Raw genomic sequence first — 25,679 nt, 5'->3', positions numbered from 1 at the left:
GTAGGGGGTGGAGCCATCACCATAGCCTCACTCATCCCACAAGCCAGCATCGGCCACTGAACAACAGAGAGGCTGGTCCATCAAATGCCTGACGCACTGAAATACAGAGTAGGACCACATCCAGGGTGCACCTTTTAGTGACTGATCCACTGAACTATAGAGTAGGACCCCAGCCAGGGAGGCCCCTCTATGTGCCTGACATGTGGAACAACAGAGAAGGACCCCAGGCAAGGGAGCCCTTAAAGTGCCTGGATGGGCAGAGTTACAGAGAAAGATTGGCCAAAGAGGCCTTCTGATCGCCAGCTACAAGAGGCTGGAAAAAAGACTGTGATAGGGCTGTAACTCTTGCAAAGGCAGTCTGTGTCCCTGCACAATTGGTGCTGCCAGGGTCCCTGCAAGCCAAGCAGCTGTTCGACCTTCACACTCAACTCTCACTGGGGCAGAGCTACCACAGGCAAAAAAAGTCTTGCATCTATGCACACTGGGTCGCTTCAATCATGTCCGACTCTGCCACCCTGTAGACTGTGGCCTGCCAGGCTTCTCTGTCAGGGAGGTGGGTTCTCCAGACAAGAAGACTGGAGTGTATTGGCCAATACTGGTCGCAATACCCTTCTAGAGCACTATATTTCCTGCTGCCCTAGCCACCAAACCCCCTGAGTACCTGGTGCTGCCAGAACCCCCAAGACCCAGGCAGCTGCACCACCTCCACACCTGGCCCTCACAGGGGCAAACCCAAGCCCTCCAGGGCAGCCTCAGGAGCTGAACCCCAGTGGACAACCCACATGTAGAGGTGGAAATAAAACCACAATTGAAACCTAGGGGCAGTGTGGCTAAGGAAGAAGACCCCAAACCTTGCTACCAGCTGTACAAGCTGCAGATTGAATGCACAGGCAGACTCTGTGTCTACGGAATATACAAAAGGCTATTGAGAACTCCCACAAAAGAAAACGCACTAGCTTTGATAGCTGCGGACATTGGAGACAAGAACACACAGGAGTAGGACCAGTTTAGAATCTGAGCAGCCCCCACAGCAGGTCCCGAGACCAGTACAGTGTTGAGAGAGCATCCTAGAGGGGTAAGGTAGACTGTGATTCCCAGGGAGGGAAAGGACTCTGACAGCAGTGACTCAAGAAAAACATTATTCTTATTTTTTGACTTGTTCTGTAGATTCTTTTGGATTTTTTTTTCTTTTTTTCTTTTCCTTTTCCCTGCTCTGTTGTACTTGTAGATTTAATTGGTACTGCTGCTGCTGCTGCTAAGTCGCTTCAGTTGTGTCCAACTCTGTGCGACCTCATAGATAGCAGCCCACCAGGCTCCCCCATCCCTAGGATTCTCCAGGCAAGAACACTGGAGTGGGTACTAAGAAGTCAAATTAAGCTTTTGAGCTTTTTTTTTCCTCAGTCACATTTTTTATTGTTGTCATACACCTCTACCTTGACGTTGGGCTTTTGCAGTTCTATGGAGTTTTCCTTTTTTTTTTTTTTGCTTTCTCTTTAATTTTAATTTTTTAAACTATTATTTTTCCTACATTTATTCCTTTGTTTGCTTTTCCTACTGTTTTTTTTTCCCTTGCAGTTAATGTTTAACATATATAGACCTAGCTCTACTTAATTTTGCATATCTATTCTTTCTTTCTTTTCTTTCTCTCCTTTCCTCTTAACATATTTGTTAGTTTTATTTTCATTGCTTTATTCTCCAACTGGCACCTTGCTTTAGTTTTGTCTTCCAGTTTGTGCTTTAATTAGTTTTGTTCTGATAGATATAATTTTGGGTTTCCTTTGTTCACTGGGTCAATCTATTGTGCTTTATTTTTGTTGGACTATTTTGATTTTGATGATGGGTATATATGTATATGTGTATATTCAGTCACACTTTCTATTGTTATAAACCTCAGCCTCTACCTTGGACTTTTGCAGTTCTGTGGAGTTTTCCTTTTTTCTTCTGTTTTTTTTTTTCTTTTCTCTTTTTTATAATTTTAATTTTTAATTTTTTTAAAACCTATTATATTTTTTCTACATTTATTCCTTTGTTTGCATTTCCTATTGTTTTTTCCCTTTGCAGCTAATCTTTAAAGTATATAAATCTTGTTCACCTACCTCTATTTAACTTTGCACATCTATTCTTTTTCTTTTCTTTCTTTCCTTTCCTCTCAACATATTTGTTCGTTTTGTTTTCATTGTTTTATTCCCCACCTGGCACTTTACTTTAGTTTTGTTTTCCAGTTTGTGCTTAAGTTAGTTTCATTCTTAACTGGTAAATATAATTTTTTATTTACTTTGTTTGCCAGATCAATCTACTGTACTTTCTTTTTGTTGGACTGTTTTTACTTTCCTCATGGGTGTATATGTGTATATTCCATTATTTTAATTATTATTTGCCTGATTTTGTAATGCCATTTGTCTGGGGTTCATCTTTGGTTTCTCATTTTTGGATATTTGTTTTAATCTCACTTAATGCCATAATAAACCACTTGTGGAATCTTTATTCCTGAATAGAGATCAAGCCTTTGGAGTAGGAGCACTGACTCCAAGACCCTAGACTACCAGAGAACTACCCCTAAGCAGTATCAAATAGTGAGAACTCACACAAAGGAAACCACTTGAATACAAGACCCTGCATCACCTAACCACCAGTGCAGGACGCTTCATCTAAACAAGAAACAAAACAAAAATTCAAACCCAATCATCAGCAGACGGATTTATCACCTCACTTAGTCTTGCCCAACAGAGGAAAAACAAACAAAAATTCAGCACAAATCTCACCCTATAAGAAGCTCACACAAACCACTGGACCAATCTTAGGAGGGCAGAAACCAAAAGGAAGAAAGAATTCAACCTTCTTCAGGGAAAGAATTCAACTTTCCTTGAAGCCTGGGAAAGGAGACCTCAAACACAATAACTTAAAAAAAAATAATGAAAAGGCATAGAAATATTGCACAAATGAAGGAACAAACTAGAAACACACAAGTCCAAATAAATGAAGAGGAAACAGGCAAACTACCTGAAAAAGAATTCACAATAATGATAGTAAAGATGATCAAAAACCTTGCAAACAAAATGGAGAAATTGCAAGAATCAATTAACAAAGACCTGGAAGAATTACAGAATAAATATAAAGAGACAAACAAGATAATTACTGAAATTAAAAATACTCTGGAAGGAATCAATAGCAGAATATATGAAGCAGAAGAATGAATCAGTGAGCTGGAAGATAAAATGGTGGAAATAACTTCTGAAGAGCAGAATAAAGTAAAAAGAATGAAAAGAGCTGGGGACAGGCTCAGAGACCTCTGGAACCATATCAAACGCACCAACATTCAAATTATAGGGGTCCCAGAAGAAGAAGAGAAAAAGAAAGGGTATGAGAAAATTTTTGAAGAGATTATAATTGAAAATTTCCCCAACATGGAAAAGGAAAGAGTCAGGTCCAAGAGGCACAAAGAGTCCCATACAGGATACACCCAAGGAGAAACATGCTATGACACATGTTAATCAAACTAACAAAGACTAAACACAAAGAAAGAATATTAAAAGCAGCAAGGGATAAGCAACAAGTAACATACAAGGGAAACCCCATACACTTAACAGCGGATCTTTCAGCAGAAACGCTTCAGGCCAGAAGGGAATGGCAGGATATATTTAAAGTACTGAAAAGGAAAAATCTACAAGCAAGATTACCGTACCTGGCAAGGATCTCATTCAAAATTGATGGAGAAATAAAAAGCTTTTCAGACAAGCAAAAGCTAAGAAAACTCAGTACCACCAAACCAGCTTTACAACAAATGTTAAAGGGGCTTACATAGCCAAGAAATAAAACATAAAAAAAAAGATCTACAAAAACAACCCCAAACAATTAAGAAAATGGCAATGCTGCTGCTGCTGCTAAGTCACGTCAGTCATGTCCAACTCTGTGTGACCCTATAGATGGCAGCCCACCAGGCTCCTCCATCCCTGGGATTCTCCAGGCAAGAATACTAGAGTGGGTTGCCATTTCCTTCTCCAATGCATGAAAGTGAAAATTGAAAGCAACTTCAGTTGCTCGGTTGTGCCCGACTCTCCATTGCCTTCTCCAAGAAAATGACAATAGGAATATATATATCAATAATTACTTTAAATGTAAATGGATTAAATGCTCTGACCAAAAGACACAGACTGGCTGAATGAATACAAAAACAAGACCCATATATATGCTGTCTACAAGAAACCCACTTCAGACCTCAAGACACATATAGACTGAAACTGAGAGGATAGAAAATTATATTCTATGCAAATGGGAAGCAAAAGAATGCTGGAGTAGCAATCCTCATATCAGATAAAACAGACCCTAAAATAAAGAAGTTTACAACAGATAAGGAAGGACACTACATAATGATCAAGGGATCAGTCCAAGAGGAAGACCTAACAATTGCAAATATCTATGCACCCAACATAGGAGCACTTCAATACATAAGACAAAAATTAACAGACATAAAAGGAGAAATTGACAGTAACACAATAATAGTAGGAGACTTGAACACCCCACTTACACCAATGGACAGATCATCAAAACATAAAATTAAGGAAACACAAATCTTAAATGAAACATTAGATGAGACAGATCTCGTTGTTATCTTCAAGATGTTTCATCCAAATGCAGAAGAATACACCTTCTTCTCAAGTGGACATGGAACATTCTCCAGGATAGACCACTTCTTGGGTCACAATTCAAACATCAGTAAATTTAAGAAAATTGAAATTATATCAAGCATCTTCTCTGACCACAATGCTATGAGACTAGACATCAATTACAAGGAAAAAAGTGTAAGAAACACAAATACATGGAGATTAAACAACATGTTTCTAAATAACCAAAAGGTTATTGAAGAAATCAAAAGGGAAATCAAAAAATTTCTAGAAACAAATAACAATGAAAACAGGACAACTCAAAATCTATGGGATGCAGCAAAAGCAGTTCTAAGAGGGAAGTTTATCACAATACAATCCTACCCCAAGAAACAAGAAAAACATCCAACAGACAACTTAACTTTACACCAGGAGAAGGAAACGGCAACCACTCCAGTGTTCTTGCCTAGAGAATTCCATGGACAGAGGAGCCTGGTGGGCTGCTGTCCACGGGGTCGCACAGAGTCGGATACAACTGAAGCGACTCGGCATGCATGCATGCATTGGAGAAGGTAATGGCAACCCACTCCAGTATTCTTGCCTAGAGAATCCCAGGGACGGAGGAGCCTGGTGGGCTGCCATCTACGGGGTCGCACAGATTCAGACACGACTGAAGTGACTTAGCAGCAGCAGCAGCAGCAACTTTACATCTAAAACAACTGGGAAAAGAAGAACAATAAAACCCCAAAATTAGTAGAAGGAAAGAAATCATAAAGATCCAAGCAGAAAGAAATGAAAGAAACAATAGTAAAGATTAATAAAACTAAGAGCTGGTTCTTTGAGAAGATAAACAAAATTGACAAACCTTTAGCCAGACTCATCAAGAAAAAAAAAGAGAAGAATCAAATCAGCAAAATTAGAAATGAAAAAGGAGAGATTACAAGAGACAATGCAAAAATACAAAGGATTATAAAAGACTATTATGAACTATATGCCAATAAAATAAATAACCTGGAAGAAATGGACAGATTCTTAGAAAAGTTCAATCTTCCAAGACTGAACCAGGAAGAAATAGAAATTAGGAACAACCCAATTACAAGCACTGAGATTGAAGCTGTGCTCAAAAATCTCCCAAAAAACAAAAGCCAAGACCAGGTGCTTTCACAGGAGAATTCTATCAAACATTCAGAGAAGAGCTATGCCTATCCTTCCAAAACTTTTTCAAAAAATTGCAGAGGAAGGAACACTTTCATTCTACAAGGTCACCATCACCCTGATACCAAAACCAGACAAAGACAACACAAAAAAAGAAAACTACAGGCCAATATCACTGATGAACATAGATGCAAAAATCCTCAACAAAACTGCAGCTAACAGAATTCAGCAACACATCAAAAAGCTCATACACCATGATCAAGTTGGGTTTATTCCAGGGATGCAAGGATTCTTCAATATATGCAAATCAATCAACGTGATATACCATATTATTAGCGATCTAAGAAGAAATAAAAGGAATCCAGATAAGAAAAGAAGTAAAGCTCTCACTGTTTGCAGTTGACATGATACTGTACATAGAAAACCCTAAAGATAGTATCAGAAAATTACTAGAGCTATTCAGTGAATTTAGCAAAGTTGCAGGATACAAAATCAATACACAGAAATCACTTGCATTTCTCTAGACTAACAATGAAAAATCAGAAAGAGAAATTAAGGAATCAATCCCATCCACCACTGCAACAAAAAGAATTAAATATCTAGGAATAAACCTACCTAAGGAGACAAAAAATACTGTACACAGAAAATCATAAGATGCTAATGAAAGAAATCAAAGATGACATAACAGATGGAGAGATATTCCATGTTCCTGGGTATGAAGAATCAATATTGTGAAAATGACATATTACTAAATGCAATCTACAGATATAATGCGATCCCTATCAAATTACCAATGGCATTTTTCACAGAACTAGAACAAAAAATTTCACAATTCATATGGAAATACAAAAGACCCGAATATCCAAAGCAGTCTTGAGAAAGAAGAATGGAGCTGGAGGAATCAACCTTCTCAACTTCAGATTATACTACAAAGCTACAGTTATCAAGACAGTATGGTACTGGCACAAAAACAGAAATATAGACCAATGGAACAAGATATAAAGCCCAGAAATAAACCCATGCACCTATGGGTACCTTATTTTTGACAAAAGAATCAAGAATATACACTGGGGCAAAGACAGCCTCTTCCATAAATGGTGCTGGGAAAACTGGACAGCTACATGTAAAAGAATAAAATTAGAACATGTCCTAACACCACACACAAGGATAAACTTGAAATGGATTAAAGGCCTAAATGTAAGACCAGAAACTATAAAACTCTTAGAGGAAAACATAGGCAGAACAGTCAATGACATAAATCAAAGCAAGATCCTCTATGAACCACATCCTAGAGTAATGGAAATAAAAACAAAAGTAAACAGGTCAGACCTGATTAAACTTAAAAGCTTTTACATAGCAAAGGAAACTATAAGCAAGTTGAAAAGACAACCATCAGAATGGGAGAAAATAATAGCAAATGAAACAACTGACAAAGGATTAATTTCAAAAATATACAAGCAGCTCTAACAATTCAATACCAGAAAAACAAGCAACCCAATCAAAAAGTGGGGAAAGACCTATATAGACATTTCTCCAAAGAAGATATATAGATGGCTAACAAACACATGAAAAGATGCTCAACATTGTTTATCATTAGAGAAATGCAAATCAAAACTACCTAACACTGGACAAAATGGCCCTCATCAAAAAGTCTACGAACAGTAAATGCTGGAGAGGGTGTGGGGAAAAGGGAACGTTCTTGCACTGTTGGTGGGAATGTAGACTGATGCAGCCACTATGGAAGACGGTATGGAGATTCCTTAAAAAACTAGGAATAAAACTACCATATGACCCAGCAATCCCACTCCTAGGCATATACCCCAAGGAAACCAAAATTGAAAGAGACACATGTATCCCACTGTTTACTGCAGCACTATTTACAGTAGCTAGAACATGGAAGCAACCTAGATGTACATCGACAGACAAATGGATAAAGAATTTGTGGTACATATACACAATGGAATATTACTCAACCATAAAAAGGAACACATTTGAGTCCGTTCTAATGAGGTGGATGAACCTAGAACCTATTATACAGAGTGAAGTGAGTCAGAAAGAGAAAGATAAATACCATATTCTAATGCATATCATTGGAATCTAGAAAAATGGTACTGAAGAATTTATTTACAGGGCAACAATGGAGAAACAGATATAGAGAATAGACATATGGACACACGGAGAGGGGAGGAGAGGGTGAGATGTACGGAAAGCGTAACATGGAAACTTATATTACCCTATGTAAAATAGATAGCCAATGGGAATTTGCTGTATGGCTCAGGAAACTCAAACAGGCACTCTGTATCAACCTAGAGGGGTGGAATGGGGAGGGAGATGGGAGGGAGGTTCAAAAGGAAGGGGATATATGTATACCTATGGGTGATTCATGCTGAGGTTTGACAGAAAACAGCAAAATTCTGTAAAGCAATTATTCTTCAATAAAAAAATAATAAATTAAAGAAAGAACACAAAGAACTAATGTTGGGGAGTATATGAAGAAAAGAGAAACCTCCTACACTGCTGGGGGAATGTAAATTATTGCAGCCACTATGGAAAACTGGAGAAGGAAAAGGCAACCCATTCCTGTATTCTCGCCTGGAAAATCCCATGGACAGAGGAGCCTGGCAGGCTACAGTCCATGGGGTCGCAAAGAGTCAGATATGACTTACTGACTAAACAACAATTATGGAAAACAGGACAGAGGGTTCTCAAAAAAGTAAAACTAGAACTACCATATAACCCAGCTATTCCACTCCTGGATGTGTATCAAAAAAAATCATTTCAATAGATACATGCACCCCAATGTTCATAGCAGCACTATTTACAAGTGCCTAGATATGGAAGCAATCTAAGTGTCCATCAGCAAATGAATGGATAAAGAAAATGTGGTATGTATACACACACACACACACACACACACATATACAATGGATTACCACTCAATCATTTTTAAAAAATAAATAAATTTTGCCATTTGCAGCAGCATGGGTTGTCTTGGAAGGCATTATGCTAAGTGAAATAAGTCACACAGAAAAAGACAAATACTGTATGATATTATTTCTATGTGGAATATAAAAAATACAACAAAGTAGTAAATACAAAATAGAAGCAGACTCATAGATATGGAGAACAAACTAGTGGTTACCAGAGGGAAGCAAAAGGACGGGAAATACAGGGGTTGGGAATTGGGAGGTACGAACTACTGAGTGTGAGATAGGCTCAAGGATGTAATGAACAACAAAGGGAACAAAGCCAATATTTTGAAATAACTGCAAATGGAAAGTAATCTTCAAAAACTGTAAATTTTTTTACTTTTAAAAATAAAGATGTTTTAATTAAGACAAAAAAGAAAGTAAATAAATAGAAATTTTGACATGGAATCAAATATCTGTTTTTGTTTTACAATGCTATATTTTCAAATTAATTGCAAAAATGTACCTGAAGGATCTTACCATCTATTTAGAAAGGACAGAGTTCACTGTCAGAACTCCAGAATTTCTCTGCCCAGCATATTTTATCAGTTCATCCATGTAGTAGCTGACTAGCAATAGGGAAAATGAAGAGGGAGGAGCACAAAATGGCTCTTGTGTTTCTTGCTTGGATGTCCAGATGCTACTGATACTGGGAAGATAAGAGGGAGGAAACAAAGACTGCGAACAAGGCAGACAATGGGTTAAGTTTAGAAGACTCTACACTGAGGATGTTTTACCAAGCAGCTGATTTCACTGACTTGACACTACCACTGAAATAGCTAACCACGTTAAATGAATTACTCATTGAAAGAGGCTGGAGAAAGAAAAAAACATCCATATCAGGGCACATCCCTGGGTTAATCAGATATTTAGGAAGAGCTTTATGCTTTGTAAACTTTGTAATAAGAAAGTTTATAAACAAGTACAATTATGACCAAACATGCAGCATCAAATATTAAACTTTTTTAAAAAAATATAAACTTTCCAAATGTCAACAAAAATTAGAATTTAATACTATAGCACTTAGGATGTCATGATTAAAAATGTTACTTCTGAAAGTTTATAATAACATTAAAATGTTTATGATAGCGGTTGTTTTTCTTTTAAAGTACATATTATTCAAGCAATGTAAAATTAGGCATAGCAAAACCTGGGAAACAAATGCATCAAAAAGTTAACAGTAACTATTTTGATGGCAAGAATCTATGAAATTCTTTCTTCTACTTTTCCACATCTTTGAAATTCACTAAATAATACTTTCTAAAAGGGAAAATAGTCACCAAAAAAAGGGATTATCTTCCCTCTTATTAAGGTAAACACGGCTACAGTTCCTAATTAACACAGAACCTGAATACACTGTTAAGCCCTCAATAATCCAAGAATATATCAATATCTGCAATTGAAGACATTACCTGAGATGTTCAGGATTTCCCGGTGGCTCAACGGTAAGGTCTCTGCCTGCAGTGCCGGAGACTACGGAGACTCCAGTTCCATCGCTGGGTGGGGAAGATCCCCTGGAGAAGGAAATGGCTACACGCTCCAGTATTGCCTGGAAAATACCATAGACAGAGGAGCCTGGAGGGCTACAATCCTTGGGGTCGCCAGGAGTCAGAAGTGATAGAAGCGACCGAGCACATCACCTGAGATCTTCTGCCCTGCAAAAAAGCCGAATCCTTTCTGCCTGAGAGCCTCATGTCTTGCTGTCCTGGATCTTGCAGAGCACAAGGAATGGTTCAGCCTCTGCCCTCTTTGTCCACTGACACTAACGCCTTGATTGGCATTTATCTGGGGTTCCCACAACTACTCCTCACTGATCAGTCCCAAGCGGAATTAAAGCACTTTGGGTACCTCTGAAAACCACCACCTGAGGACTGTGAGGATCCTTCTTATACTCTGGTCCTGCAGAGAATCAGAGATGATTTCTTAATGCAGTGTATGGACTGGAGGTGGGGGGAGAGAGGGAGAGGTAGGTGCATGCGGAGAAGCTTCCCAGGAGGCGCTAGTACAAACAATTTGCCAACGCAGGAGAGCAGGTTTGATCCCTGGGTTGGGAAAATCCCCTGGAGGACGGCATAGCCACCCACTCCTATTCTTGCCAGGTGAATCCCATAGACAGAGGACCCTCGCTAGCTACAGTTCATAGGGGTCGGACACGACTGAAGCAACTTAGTGGCACACTGGGTGTCTCACCATCCTTCTAAGCTGTGCAGGCACTTGCACGGCCCTGGACTCTGAGCACTGGCAAGACTCCCATGGTAACTGCCTTAGGGCCCCCAGCCCATTCCTTAACATCGGCCCTTAAGACTGTTCAAAGCTCTTCACTTGTCCATTCGTTCTCAAGGTCAACCCCATTAGTTCATATTAGCATCTCAGCACTTCATGGATGAGAGCTGAGACTCAGGGCACCTGAGCAAGCCCAGGCAGCCAGTGCAAGGTATAGACTTAACAGTGGTCAATGTGGTTACCATATCTGGGACTAAGACCGCCCCTACGGAGTTCCCCGAGAGTCCCCTGCGGGGAGGGGCGTGTCTCGGGCAGGCGCAGCCCTGCCCCCAGGGCTTCCGAGGCAACGGCCTGGTGTGGGAGTTTCAGGAATGAGAAGCTTCGAGGCCCGCAGACTGGGATGAAAATGGCTGACGACTCTTCAAACAGGACAAGGGGAAGTGTCCAGAAACCTTGGTCAGAACCTGTCTTTGAGTGAAATCTCAACTTCTGTCTTCCAGAAGCGATGGAAATAGGACTCAGAATTCTGAGGTAAGACGTCTCCCGAAACAGCCAGGTGCAGTCGCCATTAGGAAGCGATACCCACAGCCTCTCAGGCCTTGCCCTTGACACGGCCCCGCCTCTGAACATGTCCACACCCCTGGGCGTGACACCAGTGCAGAGCACACTGGGCTGAGCCTCCGTGTAGAAATTCCTTCATTTTCCATTTTCACCAGAAGTTTCTGAGCTCCACTAGGTATGTGCAGCTGTGATGAGGTAAACTTTATTTCTGTCCTCTGAGAAGGTGATTACGCCAAACGTGTTCTACACCATGTGAAAAGTGTTATGAATTGGAAAACAAGGACAGATCCCAATGTGGGGGAATCAAAGACAGCATCTGAGTGAAACCTTTCAGTATAGTATGAAGGAAAGAGGAGAGAAAGTATGAGGATTCATGTTTGGTCTTGTTGTTTTGAAGTTTTTATGATGAAAAGTCCCCATTTTGTGAGTATTCATTCCCATGTGGTGGTCCAGCACATGTGCTGTAAGAGTGAAGAATGTGGAGTTGTAGGAACCTGAAAGTAGGCAAGAGAATTGATTAAGAAAACAATCATGAGCTCCACAAAGACAGGAGCTTTGTGTCCTTCACTGGTGTGTCCTAAGTGCCAAATACATAGTAAACGTAGAAAGAATGAATGGATTGTTTTCAGACAGTGTTGGAGCTGACTGTTAGTTGTAGAACATAAATACCAATCTATGGTGGTACCAACGTACTTAATTGTATGATTTTACCCAAGAGGAATCAGATGTTTATTAGAAGGCAGGGCTTCCCAGGTGGCTCAGTGGTAAAGAATCCGCCTGCCAATGCAGGAGCCTCATGCATGGTTTCAATCCTTGGAAGAGCCCCTGGAGGAGGAAATGGCAACCCACCTCATTATTTCTGCCAGGATAATCTAAAGGAACATGTCAGGCTATAATCCCTGGGATCCCTGGGATCCCGAAGAGTCAGACATGACAGAGCCACTGATAACACTGGCCTGCATGCACTAGAAAAGGTATAGTTAGGTTTTTCCAGGAAGGCAATGGCAACCCACTCCAGTACTCTTGCCTGGAAAATCCCATGGATGGAGGGGCCTGGTAGGCTGCGGTCCATGGGGTCGCTGGGAGTCGGATACGACTGAGCGACTTCACTTTCACTTTTCCCTTTCATGCATTGGAGAAGGAAATGGCAACCCACTCCAGTGTTCTTGCCTGGAGAATCCCAGGGACGGGGGAGCCTGGTGGGCTGCTGTCTATGGGGTCGCACAGAGTCGAATACGACTGAAACAACTTATCAGCAGCAGCCAGGCAAGGACATATGAAAGGAAAATGGGGAAGGTGCTTTAGAGCTCTTTTTTGAAGACTTCTCTGGTGGCTCTGTGGTAAAGAATCCGCCTGCCAATGCCAGAGATGCGGGTTCAGTCCCTGGGTTGGTAAGATCCCCTGTAGAAGGAAATGGCAACCCACTCCAGTATTCTTGCCTGGAGAATCCCATGGACAGAGGAGCCTGGTATTCCTTGGGGTTGCAAAAGAGTCCGACACAACTTATTGACTAAACAACTTTAGAGCTATTTAAGTGTGTGGTTAAGTGATAGACCATGAAGTTTTCCTTGGAGGAGGAGATAAAGATAGAAGGTTATCAGATGAACGAGTGGCTTGTAGTTCCTGAGCAGGTTGAGGAATTGACATACCAAGGGCATAAGCTGAAAGAGTAAAGGGTGAAATGTCAAACTGTATTTTTTCAGAGCGAAAAAATATTCTGATGACGAGTTCTAGAATATGGCCATAACTGAACTGGAATGGAGGTAAAGGGCCATAGGTTGAAAAGGGATAGACAGTGAGAGGTCAGATTATTGGATGGTCTATTCACATGAATATTAGACCTCTGATTGATTCCTCCCACTTTGAGTTCCTGTCCAGAGACTCTTTGATCTCCCCAAATCTACACAGGATTTGCATTTCCTGCAATTCTAACCTTCAATCAGTGTCATGACTCTGGACAGGAAGGTAAAGTGGGGCAGTGAGACAGAGGGCTATGATAAATATCTGATTTTTTTTTTTTTTTTTTGAAGACTCAGCCTTCACTTACCTTCTGTAAACAGCTCCTGTCTTGTCGTCTGGGAAACTAACCCTATTTACAGTCTCAGCCCCTGTGCAAGTGAAGTAGTTATTTCCCAACTCTATATTAAATACACTGATAAGAGCAGATTTAAACCTTGAAATCTGTAGGATTTGCTTCCTCTGTAAGCATGGCTGTCTCTACAGAACTTGAAGTTAGCTTCTTTAGCCCTACGATCTGAAAGCTAGAGCAGAGGGGAGATATTGGGGGAGGCAGGATGAAATATATTGCATCTAATTTTTTTCTCTCTCAAGTCTGTAAACTGGCGGTAGTGAGTCAGGTAGTTCTAAGGCCTCCTTTCACCTGATTATTCGAGGTGACCCCACACCACCTTTACCTCCATGCCTACTTTCCCACCTCCTTTGGACACTCCAACCTCTTTGTTTTTCTTACCAGCCACTGCTCTACTTAACTATTAAATAGCTTTGACCTTGATGATATGAATGTGAATGAAGGCAAGGATACACTTGACACCTCTGGCCAATTTTGCTTCAGTTAACTGAGTTGGGTGACCAAGAAGAAAACCTTGTCTTAGGAAGACTTCTAAGAAGGTCCCAATGATCCCTACCTCCTGATAGTCACACCCTGATGTAATTACTCATCCCCTTGAATGTAGGTTGAACTTAGTAATTTGCTTTTAATAGAATAAGGAAAAAGGTAATGGAATATCAATTCCACTATTAGTTTACAAAATATCGTAACTTCTTTCTTCCTAGCAGACTGTCTTCTGAACCTGATGAAGCACTGGAGAGGCCCACATGGCCAGGAACTGAGGATAGACTCCAGCCAGCTCCAGCCAACAGTCAAGGAATTGAAGATCTCAGTCCAACAGGCTTTGAGGAACTTCATCTTGCCAGCAGTTATGTAAGTGATCACTGAAGTGGGTCTTTCTACAGTCATACCTTTAGATGATACCCCAGCCCCAGCTGATGCCTTAAATGCAGCCATGTGAGAGACCTTAAAGCAGAGAACCCGGATAGGTCTTGCCTGAATTCCTGACCACAAAAACTGTGAGATAGTAAATAAGTGGGTTTTTTTAAGCCTCTGAATTTGAGGATGTTCATTTTACAGCAGGGGGCTTCCCTGGTGGCTCAGCTGATAAAGAATCTGCCTGCAATGCAGGAGACCTGTGTTTGATCCCTTGGTTGGGAAGATCCCCTGGAGAAGGAAACGGCTATCCATTTCAGTATTCTGGCCTGGATAATTCCATGGACTGTATAGTATTCCACGGACTATACAGTTCATATGGTCACAAAGAGTCGGACACGACTGAGTGGCTTTCACTTTCATGTTATTCAGTAGTAGATAACTAATACACACCTAAATTACTGTGATCTTGGTGAAAGATGTAGCATGACTAGAAAGTCAGGCACTGAATAGGAGTACATCCCTCTGATGTCATCCCTAGGAATACTGTCTTCGTTCTCAGAAATTACCCCATATACTCTTACGCTTAAATGGTATCATCATACTCTAAAAGCCCTGATTAGTCTCCAGGAGCTGCTGGAGGCATAGGTAGGGTTGTGTTGGGTGAAGTGGGTGGGTGGTCAGTATGGGATCATAAGTAGTGATGATGATGTCATTCTTTCCCTTCTCATTTTTGTCTTCCTTTCCCACTCACTCCATCATTACATTTTATTTACTCTCTCCTTTTCCCCAAAATTCTGGGTGGCTGCCCAATGGCCATTCCTGCCAACAGTGGCCAGGTGATCTCTTCGTCTTACAATAATACCACCCTGAAGAGATTTCCTTGAAGAGCAGCTCTTCCTGTTCCTTGAGGTGCTTTCACAAGCAGGGAGACCTCATCATCAAGCTCAAAATATGCTTTCCAGATTAAACATCCCACGTGCAGCAGATTCTTCAGCCAGAAGAATCTGCTGAATTCTGACCCTGGCCAGGCCAGTGTCCACAATTGTAAAGCCTATCTATCTGTATACACCTCATTCAATGACCACCTACCTGTGAGTTACTCTGGGATCAGGAACATTTTCTAAACAAAAGTAAGACCGTCTTCAAGAAAATATTCATATCCCTCAGCCTTTTCAGAGCTGCAAATTCTGTCTTCCCTACTGCTCCAGTAAGGGTAGAGGAAAGGTAAACGGTGAACTGCTACTTATTTTCATTAGGGTCGGGTAAGGCATGGGAGACGGAGAAGGCAATGGCACCCCACTCCAGTACTCTTGCCTGGAAAATCCCATGGACGGAGGAGCATGGAAGGCTGCAGTCCATGGGGTCGCTAGGAGTAGGACACGACTGAGCGACTTCACTTTCACTTTTCACTTTCATGCATTGGAGAAGGAAATGGCAACCCACTCCAGTGTTACTGCCTGGAGAATCCCAGGGACGGGGGAGCTTGGTGGGCTGCCATCTATGGGGTCGCACAGAGTCGGACACGACTGAAGTGACTTAGCAGCAGCAAGGAGTGGGAGATGTGGCCCATCACCACAAAATTCATAAAGGATGAAAGAGTTCTTCATTGCAGGACATTTATTCCTCACCAAGAGATCTAAGAGGAAGATTTCTGTCTACCACTAACTTCAAGGCCTAAACATTCTCTAAAACTTTTTGAGGCAACAAGAGTCAAATCTGGCTATATTATGCTAGAGTAACTCATTCCACTCTATAGCTGTATATGGCTCAGGATAGTTTGAGAGCAGATGAAAAGATAGTTTAAGCCAAGTTCTAGACTTTAAGATATCTTCTCACTTTTCAAAAGCCTGAAAATTTCTAGAGTAAATTTTTGTACTTTTTAATAAAAATAATTAAGTTTTTTAGGTAGAGGATATCAGAGCAGGATCAAATAAAGGACTCCAGGATAAAACTGAGAAGACCACTGTCAGGCTCCCCGCAAGGAAGCCTCTTAGACACCGAGAGGAAATCAGAATGAACTGAACTACTCCTTCCATTTCCCACATACAAGTACCAGGATAACTAAAACCCATGCACCCAGTGCAGTACACAGAGAGCATTAATTAGTGTTTCTCTATTAGAACATTTATTGAGGAGGATCAAAATTCTCGATTTACTAAAGGAAGGTTGTTTTCATCTGAGAATGTCTTATCATGAAAACTGCAAGGTTTTCTCAGTGACTGAATGAGTCGTTTGGAGAAATTTCTTCTCCCTCAAAATGCTGGAGAAGTGATTTCTGTTTGAATAGAAGAGTTAGATCTCTGAACACAGTGTCTTCTTCAGGAGTGAGGGGGGCTGGAGGGATCTGGCATTCTTGACGCACACAGGTGGGGCTTGGATGGCTTACCAGCTCCCTGGAGGGCAGGGAAGAGGGTTGATTCTGACATAAAACCTGATCCTCAAAGGCCACATCTTTTGGGGGATGTCTGACCCCATCTCTGTTCTGTCGGACACTTGTAAGACAACTCTGATCAGCATAAACAGCTTCTTGGTTTGAGGACTTGGGACTTACCCATTCCTCTTGCTGTAAGTCAGGGAGAGCACCATAGTTGGAGGGATGTCCCTTACCAGGCATTACCTGGGTCTGCAGTTCTTTCTTGCGCTGACTTAATTCCAAGGCCTCAGATTCAAACCTACATGCCAGCTTCTCTTCTAGGATCTTCCCAATGGCTCTCATGAGCTCGTGAGCTTCAAGGGGCCCATGACTCACAAAGAGAGCTGCACTTTCAGTTGAGTCTTGGTGCTGTGCAAAGGTTGACATGAATTTGGCTTTTTGATGGGGACTTTCCTGGTCTTTTGTTTTTCTCATGAAATCAATCCACTGAAAAAATCGCCTCATCTTTTTTCTGAAGAAACTTTCAGGAGGAAGCTGCTCATTCTGTGACAGAGATGAGGAAGTGTCCTTTAATTCTCTTTCCTCAACAAGGTGGCACTTCTTTCTGCCTGTAGACATCCCTGCTCCTGAATTTTCACTTCTGTATTCTCCTGCTTTGGAACCCAAAGGCTTTCTCTCTGCAGCAGGTGGTACGTTATTATCCTGGCACTTCAATAGTACATGCTTAGAGGGATCCTGCCTCTGCTCCATGCTGGTCCCACTGTCCTCCGAGTGGATGTTTGGCACCTGGGAAGCTGCCATGTCCCCAGTGGAGACACTCTGGGCAAGAGTCTGTGAAGACTTGGAAGGCAACCTACTTGAAGTCGGGGTCATGTCTGTGGGACAGTGGTCAGCCTGGCTATGCTCCTTATTCTTGAATTTTAACTTTAACTCAGTAAGAATCTGTTTTTGAAAGTCTGATATATCAGAATCTTGGGGAACAGATATTTTTGGTGGGGGACATTGAGTGGTCAGGGTAGTTTCTGCTTTAATCATGTTGACCTTTGTCATTTGGGAGCTTCTCAATTTGCTGGTTGGCAAGATGTTACAGGATTGTGATTCAAGAGCATGAAGCTCCTTGGCCCTGAATATCTCCCTGGACACACTGAACATTGTGGAATGTTGTGAATTTTTCCTCGCTGTCTTTCGGCCCTGAATCATTTCTACTCCATCACTGAAGTTCATGGTCTCATTCCTTGGCTCAGGTCTATACCCACCTTGTCTTATGGGCACCACTGGGCTGCGTCTGTCATCCAGTAGAGTCTCATTCTGACTTACTTTGTCTTTGTTTCTGTGTGTGACGGGCTGAAAAGTCTGTCTGCCACACTCAATTGTCTGAATGTCCTCTGCAAGCTTTTGGTAGGTATCAGAGTATGATGGTTGTGGGGCCCTCTGTCCTTCTTGGCCCACAGATGAGCTAACAGGGAGAGGATGATCCAGCATGGGGGTTGAATTTGTGGTTCTCACCTTACTTCCCTGAGAAGTTTTAGATCTTTCTTCAAGAGGCTTGGAAAGCTCATCTTTGGAGTCTACCCCAGAAATATGGGTGGTTGAGGAGGGAAAGTCAAATTGAGGAAGAGGCCATATTTTGGCTTCTCTCAACATATAGAATTTTATGGATTCAAGAACCTTGAGGGGTAGGCCCCATCTCTGAGTCACACGAAACCTTAAAATATGGGCTTCTAGCACCTTTAGGGTATTGTGATCAAGAAAAGAAAGCTCTGGAGTGCTAATCTGGTGGCATACTTTACCTACAATTGTGTTTTTTGAATGTGGGTCTTCCACATTGGTTTGGGAGCTTGCAGAAGGAAGCAAAGTGTTGTCGTCAGCCAGCCATGAACGACACACACTTGTAGGAATCCTACCCACACTAATCTGCCAAGACTTTGTGCTCACATGTAATCTAAGAATGTTTTTTATTTGATTCCGATCTATGTCCTTTCTTGAGATATTTAGTAATTCATTCCTTGAGTGATTCCTTGAGTGACACACACGGTTAGTTTTTGTCCCCAAGGCAGCCCTCAGACCCTGCACTAGGTAACATTCTGAGCTATCTTGTGGGCTGTCTTCTGGGCTCTTCTCAAGGATATAGCCAAGATTCTTCCTCATGTCATCCCTTAGCTGAAACTTTGTTGAGACCCTCTCATGGAAATTTCCTGGGAGACCCAATTCAGTCTTCTCTATATTGTTGCTACCCTGGCCCTGAAGCTCAGAAAGTTGTAACTGAACATGCCTGCCTCTCTGCTGAGGTACTTCTGCTAATTTGCATTGAGGCCCCATCAGTGCTAGAGACTCTAGATTCCTACAGGCTTGGAGGTACCAGCGTGGAATTAGCCTCCTTGGAACGTGGAGCTGCAGTTTCTCCTGGGGTTCACTGGTGATATGAAAATGGCCAGGAAGGATAGAGACTGGTACATAGGTATGGGATGGCTGGTTGACCAATGGGAGGTTATGAGCTTGAGAACAAGTGGCTTGAGATTTTTGGAGCACAGGAACTAAACCCCACAAACTTTCCTGTTGCTTCTGTAACACATGCCACTCCAGATGTTGATTTTCAGTTGCAATATGAAAGTCCGACTCATTCTGGAATCTGTGGAAAGACACTCCACAGTCCCTAATTTGGGATGGAGAAGAGGATGATAGGATTGGGAGTCGGGCTTGAAGGTGGGCCTGGGGCTGGACCTGAGTGAAAGGTAGAGACTGGGATTGTGGCTTAGTTTGAGGCAAGGATTGTGGTGGATATACATGGGGAAGGAGATGGGGACGGGAATGAAGAAGTGGTGGAGATTCTCGATCCCGCATTTTGACTGCAGGAGCATTACAGATTCCATTGAATAAGACAAAGTGAGACTCTAGAGGGGAACTACTACTAGAAACCAGAAGAGTAGCCACTAGGGATTCACTGTGCAAAGAGGGAAGACCCCAGAAGAGCTGGCTATATTTCTGCTGCAAGTTACCCCCCAAAGTCTTGACATATAAGAGCCGCTGACAAATGTGAAGCTTCTCTGGTTTGCTTTCACTGTTCCAGCCACTTTGGGGGGCTGTAGTGTTCTGTACATCAAGAGACTGCAACAAATTCCCTGAAGATGTCCGTTGGTATTCTGACCACATTTGTTTTGAAAATGGACCTTCTTCCTTTTCTTTCTTCTCTAAACTCAGGAAAGCCATTCTGTTTTTTATTTGTCTCTCCAAGAGTCCACGGATGTTAAAGCCAGAGAAAGAATGGCTATTGGCCTCCTTGTGCTTTGTAACAGAGTCTCCCCAGAGATAAGTGTCTTGTGGATGGAGGGAAACATGCTCTCGCTGAAAATCAGAGTGTGGTAATGCTGGGAGGAGCCCGTTCATGGCCTGAGCTTGCCACAAAGAGAAGTCTGAAATTGATAGACTTGAATGCTCAGTGCCTCTGATTGTTGAAACACAAGTGGACAACTCACTAGGGCTATCTGGAGATGACTTCTCCAGAACAGGCTTCAATAAAGTGGAAATTGATTTAGGTTGAGTCACAGATAAAGTGCAGTCTGATGGTGGTGAAACAAATGGGGTTGGTGGTGCATGAGGACAAGCAAAAGAATCAGTGGGATTCATCGTCTGGGACAAATCTGATAAGGGGTTGATATCTTGGGAAAGGGTGGGGTCAAGAGAGGAAATGGTATCCAGAAACAATGTGGCCTCTGCTGGGACAACAGGGTCTGCTGTCTGAGTGTCATGTGGTAGGAGAAGGGGGAAAGCAATGGTTTTGGGTGGGGAATAATCCACTGGGAATTCAGAATCCAAGGAAGAAAAAGGCTCTGAGGCCAGAGAGTGGCCCATTGGTGAGGGTGAAAAAAAGTCAGTTAAGGGGGTCATTGGGCTAGGGGAGAGAATAGAGGAGGGCAGTGAGGAAGGCTCTGGCAGAGAGGCTGGAGGTAGGTTTCCTGGAGGGACTGCTGAGAAGGCCGGGGACAAAGTACACGATGACTCAGTCACAGGAGCTGTGGAAGCCAAAGGAGACACAGAGGAAGTAGCATCTTCCAGGGCCTCCAGGAACAGCAGCCGATTGACCTCAGCAGTTGCGTTATTACACACCTCACAGAAGGGGTCTGGACATAAGAGTTGACGAAAGCAGGTGGTATCATCATGCTGGCCCAGGGGGCTGCAGGAGATAGGAAGTACAAAACTACAGCCAGGACCAGGAAAAAACATGAGGCCCTGGTACCTCTGGCAAAAGTATGGCTGCCCAATGTATACTATCTTTTCACATTCTTCGACTTCTTCAATCTCACAATGTATCTTTTAATCCCTCTTGCCAAGGCTTTCACATTCTGAATCTGAGGATATTCCCTCCCATGTCAATCCCAGGCTTCACTGAGGCCCTAGAAATTCAAAGACTCCACTAAAAAAGTGGGATACAGGAAAGAAGGTAATGTTTAGTCACCTTTGCAGAAGATAAAACTCCTTCCTTGCCTCCTCTGCTTCGCTCTGGCAAGTTCTCCAACCTGGGAAACCAGGAGAGTGATGAAGGTAGGAACAAAGAGAACTTATAGGAGACTAAGTAGAATGTCCTTTAGTGGTACCCTTGGTGGATTGGAGAGTCTCAAGAACTAGAATATAAGATCACATGGTCAGTGATAATAATAGCAAGGCTCAAATATATATGTTGCCTTATCATTCACAAAGGGCTTTCATATGTATTCTCCCATGTGATATTCAGAACCGCCCTTTGAGGAAAAAGTCAATGGTTATTTACCTCAAAGAGGAATCTGATCATCCAGGAAGTCAGAGGACTTATACAAAGTCAGGACACAGAAGTTCTGACTCTTGACATCTCATATGGCCACCTGTGGGGAAACACCCATTGCCCAGGTCCATCATGGTTTCAAGCCCAGCCATGAGAAAAACAGGGAATCCGAGAAGTGTCTCAGGCTTGGACTGCCTCCCCGTGAGCCTCTCCCCAGATACCTCTGGTTTCTGAGAGAAACGGTATCTAGCCACTGACATCGTCAGAGGTCACGGACCTGGGATCTCATGGAAAAGGCAGGAAGGGTCACCCTTGGAGAGATCCGGTGAAACATGCAGAGCCTTACCTTTCAGTGTGCCACCTTTCCTTCTCCTCCTGGTTCTGCCCTGACGCTGAGAACAAAAACAAAAGAATGAAGCCCTGGGGCTCATTTCTCTCAGTCCTCTCTAGAAAACTCATATATTCATTATCCATGAATAATATGACTTAATTAATAGACTTTTATGTTCTTTTTATCAATTTTAAAGGTTTAAAATGTTTTTAATTTTTTCTTCTTAAAAAAATAAGTGATTTTGAATGTATAGCAATAGAAACTTTCCAAATTGAAATGCAAAGAGAAAAAAATTTAATATTTAAACCCAGAATATCCAAGAATTGAGACAGTTTCAAAATGTGTAGTATATCAATACATGCAACAGAAATATTAAAATGAGAAGAAAGAACAGAACAGAAGAAACATTTGAAGAAGTAACAGCCCAAGATTTTCCAAAATTAATGATAGACTAACCATAGATTGTGGAAGCTCAGAGAACACCAAGCAGCATAAATACTAAGAAAGTCTAAACCTGGACATATTTTATTAAAGCTGTAGGAACCTGAAAGATAAAATCTTGAAAGAAAACAGAAGAAAATAATGCCGTACCTCTAGAGGAACAAGGATGAGAATTATGGGCTTCTCATCATAAATCAGAGCTTCCCTGATAGCTCAGTTGGTAAAGAATCCACCTGCAGTGCAGGAGACCCTGGTTTGACTCCTGGGTCTTAAAGATCTGCTGGAGAAAGAATAGGCTACCCACTCCAGTATTCTTGGGCTTTCCTTGTGGCTCTGCTAGTAAAGAATCACTTGCAATGCAGGAGACCTGGATTTGATCCCTGGGTTAGGAAGATCCCCTGGAGAAAGGAAAGGCTACCCACTCCAGTATTCTCCCTGGAGAATTCCATGGACTGTATAGTCCATGGGTTGCAAAGAATTGGACATTGGACACAAAAAGTTGACTGAGTGACTTTCACTTTCACTTTTGATTATAAACCATGCAAACAAAAAGAAAATTGACTGAAATATTAAAGTGTTGAAAGAAAAAAATCACTCCAGAACTTTTTATCTAGTGAAATTATCCTTCAAAAGTAAAGGAGAAATAAAAACTGTCTCAAGACAAACGAAAACTGAGTCAGCAACATCAGATCTTCCCTGGAATAAATGTTAAAAAAAGTTCTATAGGAAGAAGGAAAACAACATCTCAAGTCTTCATAAAGGAAGAGAGGAAAAGGAATCAATGATGGTAAAAGAAAAAAAAACACTTTCATTTTTCTTATTCTCAATTGACTTAATGATACTACTGATAATGTATTGAGTGATCATAGTATATGGATAGGTGAAATAAATGACATCAGTGTTACAAGGGATAGGAGGGAGGAATTGGAAACTCTGTTATAACAGAACCTGTACTACTTATGAAGTGGTATAGTGTTTATATGAAAGTAGATTTGAGTTGTCAGTGTATTAGTTGTCAGTACATTAGTTGTTAATGTATTGAATATATTGCAAATTCTATGGCATAGAATACTTGATATGCTAAGAGAAGAGAGAGAGGGAATCCTATAAAGTACTTGTTTGAAACCAGAAAAGGCACAAAAAGAGGGGAAGAAGAAAAGAATACTTATAATAAATACTAAACAGTTACAGACATGATGGATATTAATCCAACCATATAGAAAATTGCTAAATGTAAGTGGTCTAAATACATTCAATTAAAAGCTAGATTGTCAGTGGATAAAATAAGATCCAATTATGTGTTGCCTACCAAACACCCACTTTAAAAATAAAGATACTGTACCATGCTAACACTGATGAAAGAAGCAGGAGGAGCTATATTAATTTCAGACAAAGCAGACTTCAGAACAAGGAGAGTTATGAGGGATAAAGAGGGACAGTACATAACAACAAAAGGGTCAGTTCTCTAAGAAGACACAACAATCCTTAACATGTATACAGTCTAACAACAGACTGTCAAAATATGGGAAGCAAAAACTGGCCCAACTGTAAGAACAATTAGATGAACCTACTGTTATTTTTGGAGACTTCAACTCCCGTCTATCAGAAATGGACAGATTCAGCAGGCAGAAAATCAGTAATGGTAGAGTTGACCTAACCAGCACCATCAGTCAAATTGATCTAATTGACATTTATAGAATACTCCATCCAACAACAGAATACACATTCTTCTCAAGCACACATGGAACATTGACCAAAATAGACCACATTCTGGACCATGAAATGCATCTTAACAAATGCAAACTAGAAATCATACAAAATGTGTTTTTAGATGATAATAGAATTAAACTGGGAATCGTTTACAGATAGTTAGAAAGGCCAAAATGCCAAAATGTTTGAAGAGTAAACAGCATGCTACTAACAAATGGGTCAAGGAAGAAATCTCAGAAAAAAGAAAAATTTTTAACTAAATGAAAATTAAAATACAACTTGTCAAAATTTGTGAGATACAAAAGAAACAGTACCTGGAGGGAAACTGATAGCACTGAATGCATCCATTTGAAAAGAAAGATTTAATATCTTTGAGGGACTCTGGCTTACTGACCTGGTCGATGTCTCCCTGTTTCCAAAATATTGAGAAACTTGAGTTCCCCTTTAGGTAGCATAGTGACAGAAGAAGGAGCCCCACCCAACACACAAAGGCAAGGATGGGAAAACTTAGGAAGTTGAACTGGAACTCAGCCATGGTGCAGTAAGTTTCTTCAGACAAAGATGATGATCCAAATCATCAGAAGTGCATTGCTGCCTCAGGCATCTGGGCATTTAAAGTGCACATTCTAGACTAGAGTTCTAGGCCCACATCACAGAGGTTTAGCTAAACACCAAAGGTTCTTGAGGGTGGGGGAGGGGACAACACAAGAAAGATGAAACCACAGTCCTTCCCCACCACCCAACCCAGCAGATCCATCCATCCCTCCAGGGCCCTTTAGATACTTCTGATCTACCTTTCCAACCACACATTCACATACCATATATTTACTTTAGTGAAAATTCCCTTTATTCCACCTGTTACCTAGATATTAACTGAGACCTTATTGCCTAATGGTCACCCTTTGGACCCCACATAATATATACAACTCTGCTGTGCCAAGGGATTTACACCTCCAAGGTCTACTCTGCTTTCAACTACAGCTTCCCCTCATATATAATGTGTCTTTACCTGCATGGAGCCAGAGGCATAAATATATGTCACCCACTCCCCCGTATCTCCTCAAAAGAATTCACCAAAAAGCACAAGTGTGCAGAGTGGCCTATATTAATAAATAGGAAGCATGACAAAAAGAGAAACAAGGGCATGGCACGCTCATGACCCTATAGCAAAAAACTTAGAAATCTTGGGTAATTCTTTTTTTCCCAAAATCCCTCTTAAGCTATTCAGCCCCTTAAGGTTCTCAAACCTAGCCCCCTCCACCCATAGAGTGTCTCTTCCTGCTGCTCCCTCTTTCATCTGACAAATCCCTTCTTCTCCTAACAACATTTAAATTTTTTTTTTTTATTTTACAGAACACAACCTGCAGGACCAAATACACTCTCATCTACTTTCTTTTCACTAAAATTTCTATTGGCATCTCCATACCTTTGTGGACATAACATCACTTTTGTTGATGCATGTACACAATGGTGTACATGCATTTATTTCATCTCCCTATGCTAGTTATTAGTCATTTACTAGCTGTAGTCATTTACTAGTTGTACCCGTTATAGCTTCCTTAGATTATAAACTGCTGAAATTAACCCCTGTGTCATTTCCATACTTTGCTT

General features: G+C 41.4%; 1 protein-coding gene across 3 annotated transcripts; it reads right to left on the bottom strand.

Moving 5' to 3' along the window:
- Window positions 1-16,558: 16,558 nt before the first annotated feature.
- LOC112447808 (spermatogenesis-associated protein 31D3-like) lies at window positions 16,559-25,164 on the bottom strand. 3 transcript variants are annotated; one of them, XM_059889465.1, is made up of 4 exons: window positions 24,463-25,161; window positions 21,933-21,978; window positions 21,284-21,344; window positions 16,559-21,001 (listed from the first exon to the last, which is right to left on the bottom strand). In XM_059889465.1, the coding sequence occupies exons 1-4, from the start codon at window positions 24,601-24,603 to the stop codon at window positions 16,669-16,671; spliced, it is 4,581 nt and encodes a 1,526-aa protein (XP_059745448.1). In that variant the 5' UTR covers window positions 24,604-25,161; the 3' UTR covers window positions 16,559-16,668. The 3 variants fall into 3 exon arrangements, with proteins under 3 accessions (XP_059745448.1, XP_059745449.1, XP_059745450.1); XM_059889467.1 differs by having other exon boundaries at window positions 20,757-20,840; window positions 24,463-25,164; XM_059889466.1 differs by lacking the exon at window positions 24,463-25,161 and having other exon boundaries at window positions 16,559-20,840; window positions 21,933-21,948.
- Between the last annotated feature and the right edge of the window lie 515 nt (window positions 25,165-25,679).

The sequence above is a fragment of the Bos taurus genome, chromosome 8 (genome assembly GCF_002263795.3).
Source record: "Bos taurus isolate L1 Dominette 01449 registration number 42190680 breed Hereford chromosome 8, ARS-UCD2.0, whole genome shotgun sequence".
Classification (NCBI taxonomy): domain Eukaryota; kingdom Metazoa; phylum Chordata; class Mammalia; order Artiodactyla; family Bovidae; genus Bos; species Bos taurus.
This window is presented reverse-complemented; position numbering and strand designations above follow the sequence as displayed.

Excerpts from the sequence above, each read along its gene's own strand:
- LOC112447808 (XM_059889465.1), bottom strand. The coding sequence starts at position 24,603 with ATGGCTGAGTTCCAGTTCAACTTCCTAAGTTTTCCCATCCTTGCCTTT. Across the intron at positions 21,979-24,462 it reads AACAGGGAGACATCGACCAG|CGTCAGGGCAGAACCAGGAG; the intron begins GTCAGTAAGCCA and ends TTTTGTTCTCAG. Across the intron at positions 21,002-21,283 it reads GAGTTTTATCTTCTGCAAAG|CCCCCTGGGCCAGCATGATG; the intron begins GTGACTAAACAT and ends TATCTCCTGCAG.